Source organism: Leuciscus leuciscus, assembly GCF_965113295.1.
Source record: "Leuciscus leuciscus genome assembly, chromosome: 21".
NCBI lineage: Eukaryota > Metazoa > Chordata > Actinopteri > Cypriniformes > Leuciscidae > Leuciscus > Leuciscus leuciscus.
Window position 1 is genome coordinate 26366142 of NC_138745.1, and position 24605 is coordinate 26390746.

Genomic DNA, 24605 nt, shown 5'->3' on the forward strand with positions numbered 1-24605 from the left:
GGTCTTCTTTTTAATATGTGGCTCCAGTATCGCTAGCAAAGCATCAAACTATTCCACTGACATTCTGAGGTAAATTTTGAATCGCTCCTGATAATTTCGCAACTCCTTGATAAGGAGGTGAAACTCTCCTTCCTCTCGGCGCAATCTCAGGATTGGATGGACCCAATATTTCCTCTTTCTTTTTCTCTTTTTAAGAAGTCCAAATCATCCTCACTGCTTGACGAATCCATTTAGTTTTTTTGCGTTTTTTTCCGCAAAGGTTTAATAAATACGCATCGGACTCAGTGTGCAAGGTTTCTGTGCGTGACGAATTTTTAGGCTGACGAACACGAAAAAACGCATACGAAAATTTCAGACTCAGTGTGCAATGGCCTTAAGTCTTGCCAACATGAATTCTGCCCAATGTTTAATTCCTCACCTGGTTCCTCAAGTCTGTAGCTGGCACTTAAAGGTGGGGCTTGATCTTTCAGGTCATGTTTCTCCATACCTGCAGATTGAGTTTGATCTGCAGCCTTGTTTGAGCTGACAGTTTGTGTCTGCCTCTTATCTAGATCCTTTTTCTCCTCATTGACAATGGAAGGCAGCTTTGAGTCAGCCTTACTCTGTCCTTTCTGCAGAGCTCCAAGGATGATGGAATTAATATCTCTGTCAGCTTGACCTGACTGCTGGGTAAGGGTTAGCAGGTTGGAGGTCCCATCAAAGCCCTGCAGATTTGCCAGGACGCCCCCACTCAACTGAATCCCAAAGAGTTCCAAAACTTCAGTGGGCCACACTGTAGGAAAGTGCTCTTTACCTGTGCAAAAAAATAAAAAAAAATAAAAAATAAAAAAATAAATGGCTCGACATTGTTAAAAGAAGAAATCTAAACCTATTCTGTGACTTAACCCAGGCTCAGACAACAAAGGTTTTAGGCCAATTTATCCCTCCCTACCTTGTCCAGGACCTTGGTCGGTTCTGATATTTGGCACAGATTAACCAGTAAAGAGTATGTTGTGAGACGTTTTCAGATGTTACCTTAAAGGAACACGCCGACTTTTTGGGACTTTAGCTTATTCACCGTAGTATAGTCTAGTCTAGTCTAGTATAGTATAGTATAGTCACAGAGTGTACGAATAACAAGGTCACATGAGACGCAACCATCTTCTAACCGTATACATACTGGGAAGTGGGATCTATATTCTCAGAAGGCGAAGCACTGCTACTTCTGCGGAGTGATTTACTCCAACTCTGAGCAAACTCTGCTCCTCACCACGGGGCTTCTCAGGTGCTGCGAGCAAATCACTCCGCAGTAGCAGCAGTGCTTCGCCTTCTGAGAATATAGTTCCCAGTATGTATACGGTTAGAAGATGGTTGTGTCTCATGTGACCTTGTTATTCGTACACGCTGTGACTATACAAATCACAACATGTAAATAGGAAAATGTTGGCATTATTTTGTCACTTATTGGGAGCAGTCGGGTCTTTTTTTTTGTCTTTTAAATTTTTTTTTTACAGATCGGGCTTTGGTCGGACTCGGGCTCATTTAGCTTTTCTCCTTATTTCATCGTGCCCATAATACACGTGCAGAGCGCAGGCTACTGTATGAAATACTGTTATATTGATATAAATATGCAATGCAATATGCGATTACGCGAGTAACGCGATGCGCGTGCAATGCATTAGGTGACAGTTGAGTTGACCATGCAGAGCATCAGGGAGAAGTTGGAGCGTGGGGAAATACTTGTTATACTTCCAATACTTCAGGAAAATCTGCATTTTGAAAGAGTTTTGATTTGATTACCACAACAAACAATGAGCCTGAAGCCTTCAACGGTGGATGCTATTCTTTTTCTTCACAATACTCGCGAATAAACAGAGAATGAGCCTCAGTTCAACGGATTTTTTTCTCTTTATTATTTTTTATTATTATTTAACGTTAGCCAGTTGGCGAAGAGTTCTTTGAAACGTTGTTCTTCAGTAAAGTTACTTGACATCAAAAAAAAGCTAGGCCGTAAATCTTTATTTACTGCTGATCACATTTGGCTATATAATATTCTCTACTACTGCATGCTTATGCTTCTCTGTAGTGGACAGTCTGTATTCATATTTGTGGGCATACTTGTCGGTGGTGGTAGTTATGTTTGAGGCCTATAATAAAATTTTACCTAGTAGCGCGTGTGTGTGCGTCTAGCAGAGACAGCGCGCATCAGAGAGCGCGCGTCAGAGAAAGCTTTAAGTGATATTGATGTTGGTCTTGGGTCGGGTTCGGGCTGAAAAATTGCTGACGTTTTCAGGCTGGGGGGCCGGATTAGGGCTTGAACACCACGGTCCAGGTCTCGGTTAGGGCTGGATGTTTTGCCCCGTGCAGGGCTCTAGGCAGTATGCTAGCTGGAGCCGTTTACCTCCAGTCTTTGTACTAAGCTAGGCTAGCGGTGGGCGCTGAGTTACAGCACGTACGGAGATGAAAATGGTATGTATGGACTTATCTAACTTTGGGCTATACGGTGAATAAGCTAAAGTCTCAAAAAGTTGGCGTGTTCCTTTAAACCTCTCAATCTGCTCGCAGACACAGGATCGTCCCGATGATGACAAACATTTAAATAGGATTTTAAATCAGGATGATTATGACTATGATTACGTCAGTACTTTCACAATAGCCAATGAGAGACAAGTCTACAAGGAGACTGCGGTGAATGAAAAAACAAAATCATCTAAATATCTTGAATTGTGTGATGCGCCACGATTGTGCATGAGATTTGAAAGAAGAAAATTTGTAAAGATTCACCTTGTGTGTGATGCAACCAGATTTCATAATCAGTAAGGATTTAAAAACTCCCAGCCTTACAAGGGTTTTAAAATCAGCAATGATTTGTGCATATTCAGACGTGTGAAAGTCTTACCTGCCAGTCCACACCTGACGATCTGAAATGGATGCTGGAGAAGTTCTTTGGTGATGGGAAGGATACTGGAGACAGGGACTGTCTCCATGTTCCCATAATCGGCGTAAATTACATGTGCATGCTTGGTCGTCACCTCCAACACAACAGCTCTGTACCAGTTTTTGTCACCTGAATAAAGAGTTCAATTTGACTGATTTACACATCAAGGGGATATCAGTAGCTCAACCACATGACAACATCATGAAACTCATAAACACATCACAGCAACAACTCTCTCATAAAAATAACATTATGACATAGAATATGTGAGGTTTTGAAAAAAACAAACATTTTAAAATCACTTATAAAGGGGTTTGTTGCACACACACTTTTACAGCTGTAGATTAAAAGCTGCGGTTCCACTACAGGTTAGATGGACCTGGAATTACTGGCTTAGCTTGTATTATTACAGTTTAAAATAACTTAGTTTTCTTAATACATTTTAAAAAGTCATTTATTCCCGTGCTGGCAAAGCTGCTATAAATCCAGTCTTCAGAAATCATTCTAATACTCAGATTTGGGGCTCAAGAAACATATCTTGTTTTTATCAAAGTTGAAAACATTGTGCTGCTTTCTGTATTTTGCAGTAACCGTGATGCATTTCTTCAGGTTTCTTTTAAAAAAACTAAGTTTAAAAGAACTACATTTATTTGAAATAGAATCATTGCTAAATAAAAAATAATCATAAATAAATAAAAAAAGACACCAAACTTTTGAAAGGTAGTGTATATTATAAAATAGTCCTGCTGATTTACAAAAATTCACCATATAGTTTAACACTGCACATGTGATTCCATCCATTTATCCCACCCAGATAAGCAACAGGGGTGAAGGTCAAACTGACCTGAGAACTGTGCGCAGCAGGCAGCTCCTGGTAAAGGGTGGCACTGATTGGGGATTGGCTGTTTGCTGCAGTACTTCGCAACATCAGTCATAATGGCCTTCAGACTGTCTACATTCACTAGGAGAAAAACAAAAATTAGCTTAATGTAAAGAAGCATCATTCTAATGGTATAACCACGGTTATAATAATATAACCATAATAATAGTTGCTCTAGCTAGACTTTATGCTTTAAATGCTACACTACGAGTGCACACCTCGTCCAGGATTCATTATGTAAAAGAGACTAGGGCTGATCACTGCTGCCACCCTTGGTTGGAACGTGTCACTGCAAGGCAGCTCCAACGTCTTCCAATTCAAAGGAAAAGAGTCACCTAAATGACAGTGAACATCATTTAATCATGCACAAGAACAAACAAACAAAAAAAAGAACAAAAACAACCCTGCATATTAGCAATTACAAAACTATAAAGCCATATTTAACATCTAACATCATTTAACATCAGTTATGCTAACTTACTTAATGCTGTTGAAACTTCTGGGACATTGGCAGCTCCATTGTTGTTCAGTTTCAAAGGCTCTTCAACAGGTGGATTCTGATCAATGGGTTTTAGAGTGGGCATATCCTCAATCTGATTGGAGGGTTTAGTTGGCTGCAGTGGAGGCTGTTTCACCTCTCCAGAAGGTCTAGCCAGGTGCTCAGAAATTAGCACAGCAGCAATGCTTTGTCCAGCGCTCTCTAGCTCCACCCCATAACCCTTCTCAGTAATGGACAGCACTCTGCCACTCAATGGCTGACTGGCACAAAGAGCCTGAAACTTATGCATTGCCTCTTTACTCCACTGACCCTCCGCTGGTTCGACTCCTGCACACAGTGATTGTTGGTCATATGTTCAATGCACTCTAAACAAATTGACTAATTTGTAGTCACACACACATTCAAACACCCCCAAAAATACCTGCAAGCCAGCAGCGAATCGCTTGGAAAGGCAGCTTGAGCAGACTCTGGGTGATGGCCTTCAGATGTGCTGCCTCCACCTCACAGGAGTTCCCATAGTCCACAAAATAAACTTTAGTCTTACCCTCTCCACACACTTCTAATACCATGGCTCTGTACCACTGGGCATCTCCTGCAAACAGGAAGCAAAAACATTGAAAAATGCACCTGCACATTAGCATTTAAAAGTTTATTAATCCTTTTATTCAAGCAAGGTTGAATTAAATTGATAAAAAAAAAAGACAGTTTAAGACTTTAACTAACATTGTTACACAATATGTCCGTTTCAAATGAATGCTTTAACCTTCTAAAAAAATAAAAGTAAAAAAAATAAAAGAACCCTGAAAAAAAATACATCAGCTGTTTTTAACATTGAAATGTTTCTTGAGCACCAAATCAGCATATTAGAATGATTTCTGGTAGATCATGTGATACTGAAGGAATCAAATAAATAAATTGCATTTTAAAAATATTCAAATACAAATGTTATTTTTAAATGCTTATATTTCACAATATTTTTTAGTTTTTACTGTATTTTGATAAATGCAGCCTTGGCAAGCAAATGATACTTCTTTACAATTCCAAATCATTAAAACAATCTTATCGACCCCAAACTTAACATTAGTGTTTATCTAGCATCTTAAATGTCAGTTATCAACTCTGCTTCTTACAAATAAAATTGTTTGAATATGAAAAAAACGTATTTAAAAAAAAAATTGTTTACTTTAATTATAAGTGTGTTACAGTAACCATGGTGTTTGTTTGGATGAGTCAGGATCACCTGTGAAGAGAGCACAACATGGTTCTCCCACAGTTGGTGAAAAGGGAGCTCTGCCCAATTCACAATGCCTTTTGAGCTCATAGGACAGCTCCGTCAGGATGTGTGAATCTGCCAAACAGAAATAAAATAATTACAAACATGAGGAGTCAAACAGTGTAGAAAGAACAACACTGACGGACAGTCGCACCGCTGCTGTAGTTGTAACAGTAGAATTCGTCCAGGCTCTTCAAAGTACTAATCACCAGCTCCACCTTTTGGCCATCGAAGGGAAGTTCAGCACAAGTCCACTCCATTTTCTCAACAGGCAGACTGAGGGCTAGGGTAAAATTAAAAGATAGTGATCAACATTATCCTTTCGAAAAAGATCAGAAATGGCTCAAATAAAATAAGGTTCTGTACTTACATGGCATTTCAGGGAAGGATGCCTGAGCTGGTTCATTCTTCTCTGTCTCCAAACTTTCAACGGCAGCATAACCCATGTTAACCAACAACTCCGCAACATTGGTCTGAGGGTCACTAGTCTCGTCGATCATGGACACCAGAGCCCTACCGTCCTTCTTACCCAGAATCTCAACCCGAATGAAGCGGTTGCAGACCATACGTTTCACCATCAAAATGGCCTCCTCTGACCAGTCGTCTGTTGGAGACTTTATACCTGGAGCAATATGAACATGTTAATCAAGAAATCAATCTTGCTGAAAATCTCTGTGTCATGCATTCAAATCAATTTATGCTGAGCCAATTACAGATGCTCAGTGAATGAATCATTGCACTATACCTGCCAGAGAACAGGGGATTGCTTGTGTTGGTAAAGCCAACAGATCCTTGTTGATTGGTCGTAGGCGAGTTAACTCAACTTCCTCAGAGTTTCCAAAGTCTATGTATCCGACACATACGCAATCCTCAGAGGAATAGGCCAGAACTTTAGCTCTATACCACTGGTTGTCCTCTGTAACGCATGAGGAGATGGCATCAGAAGATACCACTTTTAAGGTGCATTTTTACAATTCAACAGCCCCCAATCCCATTCACCGATGGGAAGGCACACTTTAAACATTTTTACATGAAAAAAAAACAAAACACAGGTCTGACCAGAGAACAGTGAGCAGCAGACAGTTCCTGGCGCAGGTCTGAAGATCTCATTGGCCAGAGTGTTTGAGCAGTGCTCCCTTAAATTCACCTGCAACTGCTGGATTATACCTGAATACATGAAGATTACATCATACAATCAACATACTGAAAGTGCAGTATATATATATATATATTATATATATATATATATACACACACACATATACATATATATACACACATATACATACATACATATATACACACACACACAGCACTGCACTACCATTCAAGAGTTTGGGATCATTAAGAGTTTCACCAAGGATGCATTAAATTGATCAAAAGAGACAGTAAGACATTCACCAAACTCAAACTATTCAAAGACTCCTGATTTTTCTTTAAGTTTCAACAAAAATATTAAGAACCACAATCTTTTTTGATACTGTAATATTAAATGTTTCTTGAGCACCAAATAAGCATATTAAAATAATTTCTGAAGGATCATGCGACACTGAAGATCTGAGTAAAAGATATTTTAAATTGTAATAATATTAAACAATATTACTGTTTTACTGTGTTTTTGATCAAATAAATGCAGTTTTGGTGAACATGAAAAAACCACCACAACAACAAAAAAACAAAAACAAAACACACCAACACCTTGAACAGTAGTGTATGCACCAATGGTCATGTAATAAAAATACCATGAAATAAAAAAATTTTTAATTGAGGTAAAATTGTGTTTTAAATCAAGTTGAGGAAAGCTCACTGGCATTTTCAAGCTTCTGACAGAGGATCTCTGAGGGAGACTGGATGTGGGTGACCACTGCAGTGAATGCGTCACCCACTCCTTGAATCAACGGATCTGGAGGCCTGGCTTCAGAGTTCTCATTCTTTCCTCCAGACAAGCGCTTGAAGTTTTCAAAAGATGCCTTCAGCAATGAATCTAAAGAAAGGATGCAAATAGATCGGGGTGAAAAAATAAAATGAAAATTGAGTGAATCATTTATAGAAGATGAAAAAAACTCACTGATGTTCTGTTCAGTCTGTGGTTTGACAGCAACATCCTCCTTTATAGCATAGCCCTGGTCTATCAGAAAAGTGCTCATGTATTTACCTGTAGCAACAAAACAAAAATTACATCTTGTTGAACATCTTGCTCATTTCAAATAAAGCTCTCCAAAGAACCACGTATGCCCTACCAAGCATGCTAAGAGGAACATCTACAGCAAGCAGAGCTCCATCATTCATGATGTCCAACACTGTGAAAGTGAGGCTCTTTCCAGTAATCATCTGCCTAACAGCAATAGTGCATTCGCCTGTCCAACTTCCTGTCACAGGCTTTACCCCAGCAATACAACACTGCAAAGCCTGTGAAAACAACAAAGCAGCTTTGGAAAAAGCATGAGATAATGACTACTGCTGGAACCATAAGTAATTTAACAAGAGCTGAGCAGTATAATTTTCACTGTGGCTTGACAGAGATATCAAATTAAGAAACATCAGGAATATTGCAAACATTTTAATATACTTTTTATTTGGCAGTTACAATATATGTACTGTATATGTATATGTAATAGGGCTGGGACGATACACCTATCTTCCGATTCGATACCATCAGGATACTTGGGTGCCTATACGAAATGTGCGATTCTACAAGTATTGCGATTTCAATATTGCAATGCATTGCGATTATTTTATACTAGACAGTGGGGAAAAGCTAAATAATACACTTATAGAGACTGTACATATACAAGATGAGTCATATTTACAAAAACAATTCACATCTTTCTGATTTTTTTTTTTTCAGAAGCATCATACAGTACTACAGTCTCTTGAATAAATGATTCAATAACAAATTAAGAGTCATGTGTCACCACTACAGCGTAATTGAAAAATGTGTTATTTAAAGTGCCAAGTTTCCATCAAAAGCTGATTTACTCCATTTTGATCGCTACCGTAGACATCAGTGTTCATGACAACTCTCTCGGGGTCAGCGGCAACAAAGATTTGAATGTTGCGATATGATTGTCAAAGGTTTAATAGACAGAAGAATTGAAAGATCGCGTGGGTGTTTCAATTGAGATCACAGACTTTTAAAGATTAATCGTGCAGCTCTATTGTCTTATCTCCCTCTCAGCAAACGAGTAGCGCAAGGGCTTTTTAGTGCATTCAGTCTCACTCGCGTAGCTTTCACGTGTAAGACTGGAAAAACTGGAAGAGAGGGCAACTCTGAGAGAACAAAGGAAATTAACATTTGAACTCAACTCGTGCACCATTCGAGTGAAGTTCTCAAGTCTCACCTCAGAATCATCCTAATTTACATCCCTTTCCCTCTTCCCCCATTCCTTCTCTCTCATGCTGAGATCACCAAAATTCACCCAAGAATCTATGGTTTAATGTGAATAATTATCATACAGAATCACACGTTAGATATCATTTGAAATGTCTCAGTGCGACTGGTACAAAGGTCTCATTCCCAAAGAAGTAAACCAAAAAGGTAATAAGGTATTTAGAGATAACTGGCACACAAAGGACTAGGGCTGTAATCAACCAAAGAAAATCTTGGTCGACTGAAGTCCTGGAATTTGACCAAAAATCTACTAAAAATTACGTTAGGGAAAAAAACGTAAAATTAATTTAATTTTAAAAGGCTACCAAGTACTGTGCGCAGTACTTGGTAGCCTTGTTGTCCGCCTAAATGAATTATAAATAAACAAACTAGTAGTCTATTTGCAGTATATTAAATCGTTTTTGACCTAATTATTTTGCACTGAAATGAGTGACACACGAGTATGTCGGCTCTGACAGCATTGCATCACGTGCACCTGCGCAATATCATAGCCTATGATTTCCGAAAATAGTACTATGTTGTCAACTAGTGATATCACCACAAGAACTTTTGAGGAATATGCAACATAATTTAGACAATTGTTTGTCATATGTATTATAATAACTGACAGACACTATCATTTCAGCCGCTCTGTGGAGCTCAGCTTCGCGGCTGAGACACGAATAGACTATTAACTTCAAAAAAAAAATGCTGCCACACTGCCGATGTCTTTGTTGACATGGTAGAAGAGGACTGACTGACTATGAATTAAACGCTCTCAAAATTAAATAAATAATATTCAGCAAACCTAGTAGCCTACTTTCTTCAATCTGTCTCTCTTCTCCAGTGGGTTGGAATAATCCAAAAGAAGTGAAAACAAGGGGGGTGTTCTGAAGACAGACTGTTACCTGTGAAACAGGGGTGCTCTGAAAATACCCCCATTAGCAATAAGGGCTTTCCACCTGATGAAATGAATGCGGCAAAAAAAAATAAAAAAAATCGACCAATCAGAATTTTGGTCGAGCCAGAACGTATCGACCAAATAATCGACTAATCGATTGGGAGATTACAGCCCTACAGAGGAGGGTGTGTCTTCCAGGCAAATGGCATCCTGCTCTCAAAAGGTGTAAACTCTGAATGCAAATTCCCATTGTTAGCAAATGATTACATGTGAAAGATGTTTCTGTCTTTATAAAGAAATGCAAAAAGAGGCTCAGGGCGATTTCTGAGAGTGGCCAAGACTCTCAGCATCATGTATTTTCTAATGTCAGGTTCGCATCTTTTTCTCTTTATTCCAGAGCATTTGATGTTTTGTATTTATTATCTTTGAACTGATTATGAAATTGGCATGATACATTTACCTGACATATTGGTGCATTTTATTTTATTTTGACTGACTCTGCCATTGTTTTCCCAAGTAGATTAAACGGATTTGTATGTTACTGAAAGTTTTGCGTCAGATTAGTGACGACTAATATTTGGCACCAGTTCAAGTGTACTTGGTTTTCAAAGGAAATAAGTGAATTTCCGTTTAGAACAGCAAATTATGCTTGACCAACCTAAATTTGGGTGTGTCTTACCTCTGTTTTAATTTAATGTTACTTTAGATAAGAGTATGTGGAAAACCACAACATTGCCAATCCAAAGCTATTATAATAGAAGTAATGTTGGTCAGCTTATATCTTCATTAGTGGACATATCTCTACTGAAGTAAACGTCAAGTTAAATTCAAGTGTATGCAATTGCATGGGGGCTATACCAAAGTATCTTTGATTGTGTAAACGTGAATGTGACCGATCTCAGGCATAAAGCAATTACCTCTGTTTGGTGACCAAAACTGATGAGCTAGTGAACATGAGACCCGCGTTAAACAGAAGATATGAGGACCTCTGAGCTACATAGTTTCCTAATTTGAACGGGTAAAATATAATTAAAGAGTTAAATAGAACAATCAAATGTATTGCTAAACTATTATATGATTGACCAATAATCAATTGGCAATCCAACTTAAATTTGAAGTTGTGATAAAATGGAGTCAGATATAAAATGGAGTCAGATAAAAGCTTAAATGGAATTAAATTACTTTGCCACACGGAAAGACAGTTACACGCAGAGACCTTCACCCGTCTTAGCGGAAACACCCATTTGGAACGATAAACGGGCTTACACACGATGCGCATCCACTTGGGGACATTACAACACTTTACACTCATATATTACGACATTTCATCCTCTGTTGGAACAAAAGTGGCTAACTTCTGGCAACCTCATCTATAAGCAAGGACAAAAATAAAGCAATTTCATTTGAATTAATAACGATTCTGGAATAAAAAAAAAATCTATTTTAAAATCGTAAACAAAATAAATTGCGATAGTTAGGTGAATCGATTTTTTTCTCTCAGCCCTAATATACATATACACTCACATTCATATATAAATGGAATCAACAATAATAAAACTAAAAATATGGAATTAATAGTATAATTAATAATAACAATATTATTATGTAATGGAGATGTAACTTACAAATGGTGGTGCAGCATCAATATTGTCAGAGAGAGGCCTTATGTTGTCAAGTGTAACATTCTCCTCATTCCCAAAGTCGATGTAAATTACACTAGCAGTTTTGTGGGCCACATCAACTGACTGAACCTCAGCTCGATACCAGTTCTAAATCAGCATGAAAAAGACCAAACTGAGCACAACAACACTCACTAGTCAACGCTTTAAGATTAAACAAACTTGATCTGTTACGCACTGCACTGATTTAAGACATCAATGCATATTTCACAGAAATTCTAATCACTCTGGTTCTCTGACGAATTTAATTAAAATGTAATTATTTGCCTCACCCGATCAAGTGAAAATTTAACAGCACAGAGCTCCCCAATTTCAGGCTTGTATTCAGGAGCAAATGAAGTGCTATAGGCCTTCTGGAGCTCTGCAGTGATGTTTTTCAGGGACTCCATCATCTCGATTGACTGTAGGTGGATGGAGAACATCCCAGGGTTCCTCAGGTCAATCACTGTACCCTGAAAAAAAGATGGTCTATGAGGCAGAGAGTCTATAGAGAATAAAGCAATATAGGCCTAATGAAAAGTACCTGTATCTCAGCTCCTTTAGAAACATTGTTCTTGCGCAAATCACGACGATACATTCCCTTTGGCTTTAGGTCAACACAGATCTCCTGTAAAAGATGATAATTTCCTAAAGAAATTAGATGGAATAACTAACTACTGCAAGTGTAAGTACCTATAGCAACCTCGGAGTACCTTAGCTTGAAGGCCACCAAGTTCATTTCCAGATGGCATGGCTGTGGATTCCTTAATTTTCTCACTGATTTAAAAAAATAAAAAAGTATGAAAAAAGGACAATTCACATCGTGCTTCCAAAATAACATGCAAACAACACTGATATCCAGAGAACATCTAGTACCTGGTAGCCTCTGGAAAGCTAGGTTTGCAGACATGTCGATGAGCTTTCCAATCCTGACTCTGACAAGCTACAGAACAGTAGCATGTTTTTTTACAACGAGTGCACCTGAAGTTTCCTAAATAGGGTACAAGAAATCACTAGTAAATGACCAACTCATTCTTGCTGATCAAAGCCAGCCAAGACATGTTTGCAACACACCATCAATGGGCAGGAACATAAATATGTATACGCCATCTTGAAACGGTCAGCGTAGCGCCACTCACATCAGATTCAGATTATTTTATTTAATGCCATATCAGCATTCAAAGCTATTTTCATGGCAAAAATTCAATTACAAAAATACAAATATCAGAAATACAATTTAAAAAAAAAAAAAAAAAAAACAAACACAGCAAGTCATATTGTGTAAGATTTTTTAAATTAACATATGATAAAAAAATCCAAAACCTTTTAAGGCATAATCTCATTAAATATGTCCTTAAGTGAAATAACTTCATAAAAGAGCATTCTGCTTGTAATAAGTCCAGGACAATCCAATAAAATATGTTTAACAGATAAGGGAATTTTACAAAACATGCATAGAGTTGGGTCTTCACCCTTATGCAAAAAAGCATGGGTCAAACTTGTGTGACCCATACGACATCTAGTGTAGACAACTTGATCAAGTCTAGTTTTAAAAAAGATTAATAAATAGTCTGTTTGTAATTTTCGGATTAGTTCCATACAATTTATTATTCTTGTACATATTCCACTCTTCTTGCCACTTTTTTAAAATATATATCGATTAATAATCGGTCTCATATCTGAAGGAGGAATTTGACATTCATCAACTTCCTGATTAAGAGCATCCTTAGCAGCTGCATCAGCTCGTTCATTTCCTGAAAGACCAACATGTCCTGGAACCCAGCAAAAGATAATACTGAAGAACTGATTTAGTAGATAATCCACTTTTGTTAAGATGCAGTCCACTAAAGGATGAGCAGTTTTTAAAGTGTCCAACTACTCACATCAAGAATCAATTATGCCACAATATTCAGCTTCTGGTTATGAAACTGCCTAAAATTACATTCACGAAAGAAATGGTATAACCCTTCACAGGTGAGAATGTGTTGGTTTGTGTTTTATATGCATTAACTCAATATTACAGGTTTTTACTATGATACTTAAAGGGATAGTTCACTTTGAAATTAATTTTTGGTATGTTTTAGCTTACCTCAAGGGCATCCAAGATGTAGGTGTCTTTTTTTCCGCAGTAGTTTCAATTTTGATATTTTTAGGTCAAACCGTTCTTGTCTGTCAGTCATATAATGCAGGTCTATGGTCATTATCTCAAAGAGCATGCACAGAATACAAATTAAAACAATTCCGTGTCGTCCAAATTAAACAATTCCCCATCGTAAGTACACATTGATGGCCTAAGACACGAAACGAGCGGTTTGTGTGAGAAAACGAACAGTATTTTTATCGTTTTTACCTCTTATACACAGCCATGTCGAAGTGATCTGACATGTATGCAGACTGGTGCATAGATATACACTAGATGTCGCCTTAAAGACATTCGTTCCAATGAACTGCCGTAGACAAGGCGACATCTAGTGTGTATATATCTATGCACCAGTCTGCATACACGTCAGATCACTTCGACATGGCTGTGTATAAGAGGTAAAAATATATAAATACTGTTCGTTTTCTCACACAAACCGCTCGTTTCGTGTCTTAGGCCATCAATGTGTACTTACGATGGGGAATTGTTTAATTTGGACGACAGGGAATTGTTTTAATTTGGACTCTGTGCATGCTCTTTGAGATAATGACCATAGACCTGCATTATATGACTGACAGACAAGAACGGTTTGACCTAAAAATATCAAAATTGAAACTACTGCGGAAAAAAAGACACCTACATCTTGGATGCCCTTGAGGTAAGCTAAAACATACCAAAAATGTATTTCAAAGTGAACTATCCCTTTAATGTTTTTAGTGCTCAGTCAACCTGCTCTCGAATGGTCACGAACCGGCTTTGACATTTCCAATATAGTAGATGGCTTACATACAGTGGCCAATAGAAACAGACATTGTTTTACATGCAGACTACAAAAAAACAAAAAACTTCTTAGTATTTCTGTCTTGTTTTCCACTACAAATATCTTTAATCCTAAAATGATATTAAGTATTGTTTTCTGAATAATTTATCAAAATGAAGTGTTATATTTTAAACAAGAAAAAAAAAAATCTGTTAATGAGGTAAACAAGTGTTTTTTTTTTAACCCACTGACAGATTTCTCTTGTTTTAAGCATCAACTAAATTTGGAACAAATATGAAAAAATATTTTAAAGGGTTAGTGCAACGAAAATGAAAATTCTGTCAGTTATTACTCACCCTCATGTTGTTCCAACCCCATAAGACTTTCGTTCATCTTCAGAAAACAAATTAAGATATTTTTGATGAAATCTGAGAGCTGACTCACTCATTCATAGGCTGTTAGGTAATCGATATCTGCCATCCCAGAAAAGTTAAAGACATCGTTAAAATAGTCCAAGTAACTCAACCTTAAGTTTATCAAGCGACGAGAATACTTTTTGTGCGCAAAAAGAGAGCGCCACGACGCATGCGCGAGAACTGAGAAGATGACGCAGATGGTTCAATCTCGCACATATGTCGTGGCGCTCTCGTGAACTCACTCAGGGGCCCACATGGGAAAAAAAATGAATAGTGGAATAAAGTTGTTATTTTTGGGGGGGTTTTCGCACAAAAAGTATTCTCGTTGCTTGATAAACTTAAGGCTGAGCCACAGCAGTCACTTGGACTATTTTAACGACGTCTTTACTAACTTTTCTGGGATGGCAGATGCAGTTACTTAGCAGCCTATGAAGCAGTGAGACAGCTCTCAGATTTCATCAAAATTATCTTAATTTGTGTTCCGAAGATGAAAGAAAGTCTTCCGGGGTTGGAACAACATGAGGCTGAGTAATTACTGACAGAATTTTCACTTTTGGGTGAACTAACCCTTTAAGTAATTTTCCTTCAAAAGTGATCCACGCATGCATGTTTGTATAGAGTGACCAAAAAAAAAAAAAGTGTTAATGTTGCCTATTTTATCATGTCTTTAAATATGACTCATCCATCAGATTTCAGAGTCGTTGTTATTTTAAAATGCTAGTTATACCAAACAAAGAGCGAGCAAGTTGAACACTGACTGAAATCAAGCAAAGTAACCTACCCTGGTGACTGCAGTAATTGCACAACTTTACCAGTGGGCCCAGCATGGACCCTGCTGTCTGTGGGGAAGACAAGAAATCTTCACACTGTGGAAAAAAGTTAAACGCTTTAAATATTGATACTACTGCAGAAAATTATCAAAGCTGTCTGATCTCTGGTTAAAGTCTCAAGAGGAAAATATTACAAATATATCTACATAGCTAAACAAACAATGTTATTAGCATAATAAGAATAGTGTTTGGCTTTAAAAAAAAAAAAACTTGAAAAGAAACATATTTAATCACATATTATACATTATCACATACATACATTGTTTTTTGCAGAAATTGCATTCTCCTTTCTGACAGCATCACTTTTAGGATCTAAAGAAGTGGAAACAGAAAATGATCAAGATTGTTTGTTTTTTTTCCAAGAGTCAATGACAAAATGCTCAAAAACATTTAACCAATACCATCTAGAACATCACTCGCTAGAAGATTTTCTTGAGCGAGGTCCTGGATTGCTGGTGCTGGTCCTCTAGGACTAAGTGGTCCTCTAGGACTAAGTGAACTCGGTCCAGTCGCAGGTCTCCTCAAAGGGAGATTGGGTCTCACCAAAGTCTGAGTGAAAGATCGATTCATTCTTCCCTTGGTTTCACTGTGAGGTAAAATAATATACACTATTAGTTAGTATTATGAGTTTGTGTGTGTGTGTGTGTGTGTGTGTGTGTGTGTGTGTGTGTGTGTGTGTGTGTGTGTGTGTGTGTGTGTGTGTGTGTGTGTGTGTGTGTGTGTGTGTGTGGAATGATAAGAGTATTATTCAAGGCATGCAATGTTGTGACTGAGAACATGAACGAGGCTCGGGACAGTTGACAGGCCAGTGCTGCAAGTTACGAAAGTTTAAGCCATGTCAATTGAAATATTTAAGTGCAAGAATTCGCATTACTCGCTGTGTGGAAAGTTATCTGTGCGCAAACATCCGAAGCGCGCGCCAAGATCCCCGCGTCTCACACAGCGCGTGAATATTGCATTGAGCTTTTTTTCACTTCTTGAGCTTGAAAACGTCCTTAATGTTACTCAAACAACAAAAGTACCATTCCAACAAAATCCCTCACTCACTGCTCTTGACTTGCCTATTGTAACTTTTATACCGGTTAGGTTTAATTTATACGACAATGCAGTGTTATTTTACATTGAATCACTTTATTACATTTCTGTACCTGAAAATTGCGAATTTTAACTGGTATCTAAAAGGTTGGTGTCAGAACTGCCTGTGGTAAAAAGTATTTTTTTATAATACATTTTTTTTGCCCGTGCATCAGCAGGTGTGCAAAAGGTTGGTTTCAGGCCTGATACATGCTGATAATGCTTCCCTTTTCTATAAAAGTGAACTGAACTGAAGTAATATTCCCTGACCTAACTTCAAAACTCAGTGTAGTGAATATAATAATAATGTCAGTGTTGATTCTGAGAATGACGCAGAGCTGTTTACACGTGGCCTGCTAGATTAATCGACAGGGCAAGTTTTCTATTTAAGTATACCCTTCCCCTTGTTATACATGTTAGGTAAGACAACTTAATAAGTGTAAATTTAATAAATACAAGTACGTAACAACTTTCACAAATGTATTATTGCAGAGATGAAAGATAGAGATGTTCTTACCCTTGACACCACCTCGTGTTTTAGGGAGTTTATGCGCATGCGCAATTGAACGACCTCTGCGACCTAAGGACTTCACGTGATTTAGAAACCTTCTGCTTTTCACATTGACTAGCATGCATATAAAGTAAATGCAAGGTAACATATTTTGTAGCGATGCTTTATTTAAAGGCAAAATCTACATTACAATTTTCAGATATAGACACGAAAAAAAAAAACAGTTACAGTAATATACATGGTGGATTAAGATAAAAAGTAAATTTATTAGAATGAAATTCAAACTAAAAGTTCAATATAAAACATGTGTTTACATTTTAAAACGAAAGTCTCTAAATAAATTAAATTGTAAAAATACATAAAGATTGAATGCTGTAAAGAGTCTTATTTGTTTTGCTGTTCTTCTCCCCTCTTCAATGTTTAAATATATTGATAAAATGAATATCTGAACTGGGGGAACAAATTAAGTTTCCACTTACTGTCACATACATATCATTCTGTTTTGGTTTGGGTTGGTTCTGTTCTGTTCCTGTTCCCTGTCATTGTAAGTTGGCCTTAGGGTGCATCCAAAAACTTTAACATGCTGCCTTTGGATGACTCATTCCGGTGAAGGCATCAAGGCCCGTCAGAATCCAATAGCTTCAATTCCTGTCTACTGAGATACCTTCATCTCATCGATTTTTGAAGGAAGCAGAAAATGTATCCGTCACTGCTTTTAATATCCCTGCGTTCCATTCAGTGACAGACAGTTGATCAAGAAAAAAAAAGATGGTGTTTGAAAGTTGTGGTTGCTGACCAATTTGTGTGTAAATGTATGTTTTTGACCAACGTTTTCCACTTCTAATGTCATTTCTAGCAAGAAATTACTACTGTAGTAATTAAATATTTGTTTAGTTCTCACCAAAGCTCTCTCTGTTTTGCTGTAGATCATTAAATTGTTACGTTGCCTCAGAAGTCTGCCCAAAATCAGTTTTGTGAGGTACTTTCTTGCGCAAATGCTGCCTGCAGAGTTGTTGCCTATAAGGCAGCGAGGCAACAAGTCAGCTGCCTAATTTTTGAGATGCAGCCCATAGTCAGTGTGTGACAGTTTGTTTCCATAGTTACTGATTAGTTTCACCTGTTTCATTTAGCTCCCTTTGTTTGCCCTGTGTATTTAAGCCTTTATTTCACTTGGTTCTTTGTTCTCGCTTATGTTGGATGTGGTTGTGTTTTGTTTTTTCTGTGTTTTTCCCATGTGTGCTTGTGAATACATTATATAAAAAATTTAAGTGTCAAAAGATATTACTGTCATTGAATTGCCAACTGGGTTCTGGCTAAAGCTTCTGCCATGATATTACAAAACCTGTCAGTTTACACAGCATAATAACATAACAAGGGATGTATCAGGCTAAGGTATTTCAGTTCTGTCACTCCACTTTTGTGCTGCGGAAACCATGTTCTTTTTTGTTTAGCCGGAAAAACCAGCTGTTCCACTATGCGGCAGTGGTTGCAAAACAGCATATTTGGATGGAAGTAAATGGACGGTCCCATTGGAAAGTGTTTAAAACCTGGTTTTAAAGGTGTTTAGGGAAAAGGTAAGATATAGATTTAATCTACATTTGCATTAGTCTTGTTGTGACTTAATGTCAGTTTGATTTTTAGAGTTGATTGTGTTGAAATTAAGTCAAATATAGCACAGTTAGTTCAGTTGAGTGAACAGGAAGAATGATCCTATTTAGCTGTTTGCTTTTGTACAGTAAGTTAGAAAGACAGGCACTACGGCCCGGTTTCACAGACAGGGCTTAGTTTAAGCCAGGGTATTTACATCGTTTTTATAAACGTGCCTTAGAAAAAATAACATTACTGGTGTGCATCTTGAGACAAATCAATGGCACTGACATATTTTAAGATATGTCAGGGCAAGTTGCTTTTAGTTAAAACTGCTCAAACATGCATTTTAGTCTGAGGCTTAAGCCTTGTCTGTGAAACCGGGGGTAAAATAGATCTTTAATAAAGGTCGTTTACTGTGATAAATCACCTTGGGAAATATGGTGATATCTTAGTTAAACTCTTTACCCTATACATAAAGTCATGTTTTTGCAAGTACAGGACTACTGACATCACTACAATGAAAAGACTGAACAGAAGAAACACTATTGATATAGTGAAAGAACTAGACGCCTTTCCTAAAGTTCCAGAGAGCTATGTTGAAACATCAGCTTTTGGAGGCACAGGTGAATTTTGACATTTGCTGTTTGAATATTACAGTAGTTATTACCTGTAATGTTACCTGTTTCTGATTAGGACTTCTTGGTTGTCTTCTCCAGTGTCACTGATTGTTTTCATCCTCATGGCACTTCTGGCCATATCAGAGTATCTTGTGTACCAGGACTCATGGATAAAATATGACTACGAAGTAGACACAGATTTTACCAGGTGTGTATTTTTTGCATGTTTACAGTTATATATTTATTGAGATTTTTCTAATACATATTTAAAGAAATTATAGAACCTGACCTAACTTTGTTTTGTTGTTGTTTTTGATTTTTGGCAGTAAATTGAAGATAAAAATTGACATCACAGTTGCCATGAAATGTGAAAGTAAGTGCATCTGTTATGCACTGGAATTGTTTTTCAAAACGTTTTATGGCCAGACTGTATTCATTATTCTGAATCAATCAACGTATCTAAGGTTTTAAAACCATATTCTTGTCTAGGGGTGGGTGCAGATGTGTTGGATATTGCTGGCACTGTCATTGCATCAAAGGAACTTAAATATGATCCTGTAAGTAACTGCAAACCATCCACTGCATTTCAGATTTCATTAACTGTCAATAGCAACTGTTTTATGATTTTGTTTTTCAGGTTAGCTTCGAGCCCTCTCCACAGAGACAAATGTGGTATCAGTATGTACAATGTTTGTCAGTTATCACTTAAATGCACAGTTGTCCAAACATGTGTGTGCATTATAAGTCTTCATCTCTGATTATTGTATCTAAGGATATTACAGCAGATTCAAAACAGACTGAGGGAAGAGCGTTCACTTCAAGACGTACTCTTTAAATCAGCGTTGAAAGGATACTTTTCTGACCCACTTCCAGGGTACTTCTGCTTAATTAATTGCAAAAATATTAAGTCCAGTGCTGATGCAATAAAGTACATGCTGATGCAATGAAATGTAATCATATTTTAGGTAAACGACCTTGGTATTATTTAAATCCACATAACAGAAAGACATTACTTTAAATTGTATTCAGGATTTCATTAGACATGATAGATCTTAAGCTTTTCCCTTACAAACAATTCATTAATCATGCACTGTTTCTGTTTTGTTTTTTTTCTTGGCACAGAAATGATTCTGAATCTGAATCCCAGAATGCATGTAGGATACATGGACAAATCTATGTCAGTAAAGTGGCAGGGAACTTCCATATCACACTAGGCAAGTAAGTATACACTTTTAGCAACAGAAATACTGCTGCTTTTAAACATGTCTTCTGCATGAAATGATTTGTTGATTCTGTCCTCAGACCAATTGAAACCAGCAAAGGTCATGCCCATTTTGCTTCATTAATCAAAAACGAAGGTACGTTTTACTTACTCATCAAAATATCATTGTAATCGTTTTAGAGAAATATTGTGCAATTTCAATTATGTGGTTGTCAATTTTTAAAGAAGTGTCAGTACCTTCAAATTGAAAATTCATGTAATTCTTTAGAGATCCTCTAGATGGAGGGCTCACACTTTGCAATCCCTGTATTCATAATTATCTCTCATTTTTTCCAGCAGTATATAACTTCTCACATCGAATAGATTATTTGTCTTTTGGAAACGATGTTCCTGGACACATCAATCCCCTTGATGGCACGGAAAAAATTACATTAGAGCGTATGTCTTTTTCTTATAGTTCAATGTTTGTCAAATACAACTCACAGCACAGCATAGAGTCAGAGACATGATGTATGCAAAACACATTTAAATATAGATGTAAATAATTAGAGAATGCCTCTGTCTACATGCAGTACAGTTCCAGCAGTTGTAAGACTGTGTTCTTAATCTGTGTTTTCAGAAAAGATGCTGTTTCAGTATTTTATCACAATTGTTCCCACCAAGCTGCACACATCAAATGTTTCAGTGGACATGCACCAGTTTTCTGTTACAGAAAGGGTAGGTTATATGTGTGCCCTGTGCATGCATGTGTATCTGTGTGAAAGTGTGTGTTGCTGACTGTTGATCATGTTGCCCTGTCATACAGGAGCGGGTTGTAAGCCATGAGAAAGGCAGCCATGGTGTATCTGGGATCTTTGTTAAGTATAAACTGAGTCCATTAATGGTGAGGGTGAGCGAGGAGCATATGCCTCTCTCTGTGTTTCTTGTGAGATTGTGTGGCATCGTTGGGGGAATCTTTTCAACTTCAGGTAACTTTCACACACTACACAATCTAAATATAAGTCTAAATCAATTATAGTAAATATTTTTACTGTTTAAAGGGATAGTTCACTTTGAAATTAATTTTTGGTATGTTTTAGCTTACCTCAAGGGCATCCAAGATGTAGGTGTCTTTTTTTCCGCAGTAGTTTCAATTTTGATATTTTTAGGTCAAACCGTTCTTGTCTGTCAGTCATATAATGCAGGTCGATGGTCACTGTCTCAAAGAGCATGCACAGAGTCCAAATTAAAACAATTCCCCGTCGTCCAAATGAAACAATTCCCCATCGTAAGTACACATTGATGGCCTAAGACACGAAACGAGCGGTTTGTGTGAGAAAACGAACAGTATTTATATTGTTTTTACCTCTTATACGCAGACATGTCCGAGTGATCTGATCTGACGTGTATGCAGACTGGTGCATAGATATATACACTAGATGTCGCCTTAAAGACATTCGTTCCAATGAACTGCCGTAGACAAGGCGACATCTAGTGTGTATATATCTATGCACCAGTCTGCGTACACGTCAGATCAGATCACTTCGACATGGCTGTGTATAAGAGGTGAAAACAATATAAATACTGTTCGTTTTCCCACACAAACCGCTCGTTTCGTGTCTTAGGCCATCAATGTGTACTTACGATGGGGAATTGTTTCATTTGGACGACGGGGAATTGTTTTAATTTGGACTCTGTGCATGCTCTTTGAGACAGTGACCATCGACCTGCATTATATGACTGACAGACAAGAACGGTTTGACCTAAAAATATCAAAATTGAAACTACTGCGGAAAAAAAGACACCTACATCTTGGATGCCCTTGAGGTAAGCTAAAACATACCAAAAATTCATTTCAAAGTGAACTATCCCTTTAAGGCAAGTTATATTTTTTATTTTTTATTGTAAAGTCGTTTTCAGTATTATCCAACTAATTATCAAGCTCACAAAATGTATTATTAATGTGAGCATGCAAGGACTCTTGTGACCATGAGCAGCAGCAGCATGACAAATCATAGCCAAACATTCATAGACTTTTCTTCTTCTTGACACAGACCTGCTTCACAGATTGATTGGGTATTTTGTTGACATTATCTGCTGTCGTTTTAAACTTGGTGCAAATCAGTCCAAGGAGGTGAGCCACTACATTTAGAAGTCACAATGCATGACTCTCTCTTGAAAAAGTAGGACAAAGTACAACTGATCTGACTAATTGGGTTCTGTGTTTTTCAAGGTTTTGCCTGATTAGGACAGCCTGGAACATTTACAGAGGCCTTTATCCAAAGTGACAAATGAGAAGCATACATCGGCCCTGGATAGCAGAAACCAGCACAGATTATCTTATATAGGCCTCCACCCAAATGCAATTCCATATGTTTATATACTTTTCATTTTTCATAATTACATAATCATTCTTTCAATAAGTGGACAAAGACAAGTTAAAATCTCCCATTGTTAATTACTTAGTAATTTTTGTAATGTTTGTCAGACAATCTAAAAATGCCAACTCTGTTACCATGATTTTGTGTTAGTAAGTAATAAATGAACAGTGGATATTTTATTTTACACATGTCAGAATTAAATTCTCTTTCAAAGAAGCACCTTGTAGTTTCATGACTTTATGCATAAGCCTTGTAATGTCAAATTAAACTGTAGAACTGTCCTACCCTGTTAACTTTATGAAGGTGGTCGTTGGCCAATATACATATATAATACATTTTAAAGACATCAAAATTAGATGTACTTATTTTATGCAGTATGTTCTCAGAATTTATTATGGCTGAAACATTTGATAAACTGATAATTCAATTTGATAATTATTTCTTTGATTAATTGGACAAAAAATGTCAAACTTTATTTTCTATATCTTATTTAAAAACAAAATATTCCACATCCTGCCCAAACAATGTGCTGTTAACATTCTGCATGCATTATCATATTTATTATAGGCCTAATATTATAAAATATAAAATTATAGTTATATGAAAATTTTTTACTTTATAAATACCATGAAATTTAACAAACGCTACGCTGCATCGACAACAAAAACAAAGTAAACGTAGAAGAGGGAGCCTTTAAACCATAGGCTACGTGACTTCCGGTCTTTACCGTTTATGGCTCTGTTTAGATTACAATAGAACATACAGCCAGAACCCGTATTTAATTTTTTTTGACAGTACGTTTCTTACCAATATAAGTATTTTAACACCCCCTCGGATCAAATAAATTGAAATGAAATGAATGTGGTCTTTCAGAAACTCTTCAGAAAGTCATTTGGGCCACTTGGCTCCCCCTGCTGGCGGGATTTGATCCTGCGTTCTAGTTAACTGCATGCTGGCCATCTAGGTGTTCGCAATTCTTCGCTATCTGTGCGTTCAGGGGCCATATTGTTGATGTGTCACCTCGGGAGGAGATCACTTAAACGGACTTGACTCTCACTATTTATCACTACAGCTGGTGTATGGCATTTTAAATGGATTTAACATAACCGGTAAGTAACATATTTTAAACCGAAATATCCAGATCCCAACTGCAAAAGCCAATGTTGATTTAATTAGCTTGAAAGCTAACGTTAAGTCATTGGGTGAACTCAGTGGCAGCTGGCTGATATACTGTTGTTATATACTTATAATCTACAAGATTAATAAATACACTCTTGTCATATCATCATAGCAAGCTACATTTCTTGTTATAATTAAATATAGCGGTTAAAACTCATATGATCAGCCTGAGAATGTTATGAAGGTCTCGATTAGCACACACACAATTCACAATTACATGTGTATTTTTGTATTGTAGGTGTTTAAATAATTGACCATTCTATAATTAGTTACATTAACACTGTATCTCTTTTGATTCGTGTGGACAAAGCAGTTGTTTTCTGATTAACACGTAGAATGTGATATATTTGGAAAGGTTAGCCGGTGTGCTAAAGCTAACTGCACCTGTGTGGAAACAGCAGCATCTGT

The 24605-nt window shown here is 37.2% G+C and overlaps 3 protein-coding genes across 8 annotated transcripts in view; 2 read left to right on the top strand and 1 right to left on the bottom strand.

Moving 5' to 3' along the window:
• LOC309485927 (tudor domain-containing protein 1-like) overlaps positions 1 to 18527 on the bottom strand; it is a 41409-nt gene extending 22882 nt beyond the window's left edge. Inside the window, exons 1-23 of one of the 2 annotated variants that reach the window (XM_082152930.1) lie at positions 17236 to 18527; positions 16046 to 16230; positions 15904 to 15956; positions 15596 to 15653; positions 12375 to 12489; positions 12212 to 12275; positions 12043 to 12126; positions 11792 to 11971; positions 11466 to 11609; positions 7810 to 7978; positions 7638 to 7724; positions 7377 to 7553; positions 6629 to 6736; positions 6315 to 6485; positions 5940 to 6191; positions 5724 to 5852; positions 5537 to 5644; positions 4718 to 4888; positions 4279 to 4623; positions 4016 to 4132; positions 3762 to 3878; positions 2879 to 3046; positions 419 to 793 (exon numbers count right to left, since the gene is read on the bottom strand). In XM_082152930.1, coding sequence (XP_082009056.1) covers positions 419 to 793; positions 2879 to 3046; positions 3762 to 3878; positions 4016 to 4132; positions 4279 to 4623; positions 4718 to 4888; positions 5537 to 5644; positions 5724 to 5852; positions 5940 to 6191; positions 6315 to 6485; positions 6629 to 6736; positions 7377 to 7553; positions 7638 to 7724; positions 7810 to 7978; positions 11466 to 11609; positions 11792 to 11971; positions 12043 to 12126; positions 12212 to 12275; positions 12375 to 12489; positions 15596 to 15653; positions 15904 to 15956; positions 16046 to 16214 — 3361 coding nt within the window. In that variant the 5' untranslated portion in view covers positions 16215 to 16230; positions 17236 to 18527. Of the gene's footprint in view, positions 1 to 418; positions 794 to 2878; positions 3047 to 3761; positions 3879 to 4015; positions 4133 to 4278; positions 4624 to 4717; positions 4889 to 5536; positions 5645 to 5723; positions 5853 to 5939; positions 6192 to 6314; positions 6486 to 6628; positions 6737 to 7376; positions 7554 to 7637; positions 7725 to 7809; positions 7979 to 11465; positions 11610 to 11791; positions 11972 to 12042; positions 12127 to 12211; positions 12276 to 12374; positions 12490 to 15595; positions 15681 to 15903; positions 15957 to 16045; positions 16231 to 17235 lie in introns of both variants that reach the window. The other variant, XM_082152929.1, reaches the window with a different exon arrangement.
• A 137-nt stretch (positions 18528 to 18664) lies between these two features.
• On the top strand, positions 18665 to 23234 carry LOC309485937 (endoplasmic reticulum-Golgi intermediate compartment protein 2). 3 transcript variants are annotated; one of them, XM_082152958.1, is made up of 14 exons: positions 18665 to 18803; positions 19318 to 19442; positions 19536 to 19644; positions 19763 to 19809; positions 19926 to 19993; positions 20074 to 20114; positions 20209 to 20310; positions 20559 to 20654; positions 20739 to 20794; positions 20995 to 21096; positions 21278 to 21375; positions 21464 to 21626; positions 22692 to 22771; positions 22871 to 23234. In XM_082152958.1, exons 2-14 carry the CDS (start codon positions 19337 to 19339, stop codon positions 22883 to 22885), a joined length of 1083 nt encoding a protein of 360 aa, XP_082009084.1. In that variant the 5' UTR covers positions 18665 to 18803; positions 19318 to 19336; the 3' UTR covers positions 22886 to 23234. The 3 variants fall into 3 exon arrangements, with proteins under 3 accessions (XP_082009084.1, XP_082009085.1, XP_082009086.1); XM_082152959.1 differs by having other exon boundaries at positions 18683 to 18803; positions 20998 to 21096; XM_082152960.1 differs by lacking the exon at positions 18665 to 18803 and having other exon boundaries at positions 19322 to 19442; positions 19513 to 19644.
• Positions 23235 to 23967: 733 nt separating this feature from the next.
• The window catches only part of ccdc186 (coiled-coil domain-containing protein 186), a 28030-nt gene continuing 27392 nt past the window's right edge, over positions 23968 to 24605 (top strand). For all 3 annotated transcript variants that reach the window (XM_082152933.1, XM_082152934.1, XM_082152935.1), the window contains exon 1: positions 23968 to 24127. The gene's annotated coding sequence lies outside the window, so the exon portion shown is untranslated. The remainder of the gene's footprint in view (positions 24128 to 24605) is intronic.

What these genes read in the sequence shown, in the direction of transcription:
- LOC309485937 (XM_082152958.1), top strand. Translation starts at nt 19,337, where the DNA reads ATGAAAAGACTGAACAGAAGAAACACTATTGATATAGTGAAAGAACTA. An exon ending in TTCCATATCACACTAGGCAA is followed by an intron (nt 20,655 to 20,738) that starts GTAAGTATACAC and finishes TTCTGTCCTCAG; the next exon opens with ACCAATTGAAACCAGCAAAG. An exon ending in AGTTTTCTGTTACAGAAAGG is followed by an intron (nt 21,376 to 21,463) that starts GTAGGTTATATG and finishes CCTGTCATACAG; the next exon opens with GAGCGGGTTGTAAGCCATGA.